The following is a 3128-nucleotide window of genomic DNA, read 5'->3' as shown; positions in this document are numbered from 1 at the left end:
CTTCCTTCCTTCCTTATTTATTTTTATTTATATATACACATATAAAAACATCTATCTATCTATCTAATCTATCTATCTATCTATCTGTCTAATCTATCTATCTATCATTTCTAAAAAAAAGATGACCGGTAAGGGGATCTTAACCCTTGACGTGGTGTTGTCAGCACCATGCTCTCCGAAGTGAGCTAACTGGCCATCCCTACATAGGGATCTGAACCTGTGGCCTCGGTGTTATTAGCACCACACTCTCCCAAGTGAGCCACAGGCTGACCCTAAGGCCCCACCTTTAAATTATCATAATAGGATTTCCCACCCTCTTAACACTGTCACAGTGGGGACCAAACCTCCAACACATTAAACTTTGTGGGGGACACAGTTCGATCCACTACAGCATCCTCCTAAACACAGGCCTGTACAGAACCCATGGTTAGTTCCCCACACTTAAAATGCCTGGCTCTAAGATGTCCCCACATGGTGGCATCCAAAAGAGGAGGAGGGGTTGGTCAACAGGGGCTTCTCCTCTTCAGCATCTGCCATGAGAGGCGTGTTCCCATACTTGGCTTAGACCCTCCATCTTCTGAAGTCACCCTTACCCTAATGGACCTAGGTTGGACTCACCAAGAAGCAGGACAGCACAGGGAAGGCTCTACCTGCTGTCTGCACTCAGGATTGGGACCTGGGGTGACTGTCCCATCCAGATGTCCCAGTCAGGTGGAGCTGGCCCAGGTGGCGTCTGTGTGACCCTGGCACTGCACACCAGAGCCCCAGGCTGGCTTTGCAGCAGAGACCACTTGGCACATGGATGTTGATTTGATGCCACATTTCCCAGGGGCATGGACTAGGAACATGAGTCCTCTGCCCCATAGTCACAATCACTCTGGGCATGTAGGGCATGATCTGCACCTTGAACTGCCACCAATGCTTGCAAATAATAGGTCCTACTATCCCAAATTACGGTGAGATGCGTGTGCATGAATGCAAATACATCACCACAAGTGATTCCCGCATAGCCTCTGTATCCTTGGGACAACAAGGACCCCTCCCCGCCCCACCCTCTGTGTCCTCAGGACAAGGGTCTTGTCAGTGGCCTTGCACTCCCTCAGCCTCCCTGTCATAGGTGGAGGCCCCACATGTCCCTCTATCACCAGTTCCCTCTTGGTCTATGCAGGAACCACTTTTTAAGGAGCAGCTGACATACTCTGCTCGAGGCAGCTGTGGCCTGCTCTGCCACTGGCTCCCATGTGGCTCCTCCAGCCTCCCAGTGCCCTCAAAACGTGAGGCTTCTCTCTGCTGGTGGGGTGGCCCAGGGAGGGGTCGGTTTGTCCTGTAGCACTCCTAAATCCTACCCAGGATCCAGGTCTGGGAGCATGATGTGCACAGGGAAAGAGACCACAGTTTCTGGTAGATTCCCAAAGACATGTATAATCGCAAAAGATTTAGAATTCCCGAATCTGAGGCAGAAAGGGAAGGAGGGTGAAGCCAGTGAGGCTCAAGAGCTCCCCACATCGCTCACACACAGGGCCACCACCCCAGCCCTGGCCTGGGGCCTGGTGCTCACCTCTCCCAGGTGTGAGTCTCCAAGGGGCCCTTTGGTCTCGGTGTGTGCAATGATGACCTTCACTCCAGGGAGGATCTGGAAACAGGAGAGCTGTGTCCCTCATTATAGAAAACATGACATGAGACTCCCTTGACTTAGTGACATTACAACTAATGTCTCTCGGAAGCTGGTCCGCAGGACTGATGTGCCCATGTCAGGTTTGGAGGTTTGGAAGCCACTCCAAATTTGACTTGGAATTTTAAAAGGAGTAAGAGACATTAATAGGTAGAAATAAGTTGTGAATCTTAGCAAAATGACCCCAGATCCTAAGAGTGGACCCTATCTGTGGACGTCAGGAGCGGGCAGAGGGTCAAGGAAGCATCCTGCTCTACCTTGGGGTCTTTCTCTAAGGCTGAAATCACTGCTGGCCAGATGAAGACAACACACCCCCTCCAGGACACCAGGTCACGGGGTGCCCAGCACTGCTGTGCCCCAGCCCTGCAGAAGGTGTGTGTCTGCTAGATCCATCAAGTGCCCGGTACTTGACCGTCCCCTCCAGGACACCAGGTCACGGGGTGCCCAGCACTGCTGTGCCCCAGCCCTGCAGAAGGTATGTGTCTGCTAGATCCATCAAGTGCCCGGTACTTGACCGTGAGCCTGCTCGTGAGGAAGCTCTTCCCGCCCCTGTGGCTTGGAATCAATCTGCCTCCTGAGCGCCAACTGTGCTGACTCCACACTCGCCACCCCATCATCCAGCCTCCCACACCCAGCCCAGAGGCCCCTCACTGGGCCCAGGTCAGACCATCTGGCTGCGGAGGGCCAGCACACTTGTTCAGTGTCCTCGGTTTCCCCACAGTTAGCACCAGGCCCCTCGATGTCCTTCCCTGCTGGGACTACCCTGCTCACCTGGACACTGTTGGAACCTCCACCCTCTTCTCGTGTGGCCCACCTGAACCCCGAAACCAGAGCTCTCTTTCCAGAACACAAATCCATCAGGCCCAAGTTACAGTAACAGCAAAACAGGAGAGGTAAAAAGAGTCCAACAAGAGGAGGTGAGTGAAAGGACTGCAGGGCAGCTGCCCTGGCATGACAGGAATGGGCATGAAGAACCACACTGAGGGCTGATGGTGCAGGGAAAGCACACAAAGTTTACAGAAAGACAACACAGAACTGAGTGTGGAGCATGAGCGGCAGCTTAGCAAAGTGCCCTCCTCTCTGTGCTCAGAAAAAGACAGGGCAGAAACCTGGCAGCCATGGGTCTTCCCTCAGACACGTCGTCCTATCAAACCCACCTGATTCTATTCTCAGCTGTCTACTTCTTAGAATAACTTTTTTTTTTTTTGTCCTTTTTGAGACCAGCCACACCGTGCTCAGCCAGTGAGCGCTGCGAGTGCACCAATCATCCCTATATAGGATCTGAACCCGCAGTGGGAGCGTTGCTGCGCTCCCAGCGCTGCACTCTCCCGAGTGCGCCACAGGCTTGGCTCCTTAGAGTAACTTTTTTTTTTTCCTTTTTGTCTTTTTTCGTGTCTGGCAATGGACCGCAACCCTCAGTGTCACGCCCGTACCGGACCGGGACCGGCAACGGGAT

At 53.0% G+C, this 3128-nt stretch overlaps 1 protein-coding gene across 1 annotated transcript in view; it reads right to left on the bottom strand.

Moving 5' to 3' along the window:
* The window catches only part of DIP2A (DIP2 disco-interacting protein 2 homolog A (Drosophila)), a 77807-nt gene that overhangs the window by 6340 nt on the left and 68339 nt on the right, over positions 1 to 3128 (bottom strand). Inside the window, exon 28 of the mRNA XM_008573964.1 lies at positions 1559 to 1633. Coding sequence (XP_008572186.1) covers positions 1559 to 1633 — 75 coding nt within the window. The remainder of the gene's footprint in view (positions 1 to 1558; positions 1634 to 3128) is intronic.

The sequence above is a fragment of the Galeopterus variegatus genome, unplaced genomic scaffold (assembly GCF_000696425.1).
Source record: "Galeopterus variegatus unplaced genomic scaffold, G_variegatus-3.0.2 Scaffold974, whole genome shotgun sequence".
Classification (NCBI taxonomy): domain Eukaryota; kingdom Metazoa; phylum Chordata; class Mammalia; order Dermoptera; family Cynocephalidae; genus Galeopterus; species Galeopterus variegatus.
The sequence above is the reverse complement of the archived record's forward strand: the minus strand, read 5'-3'. Positions and strand labels throughout refer to the sequence as shown.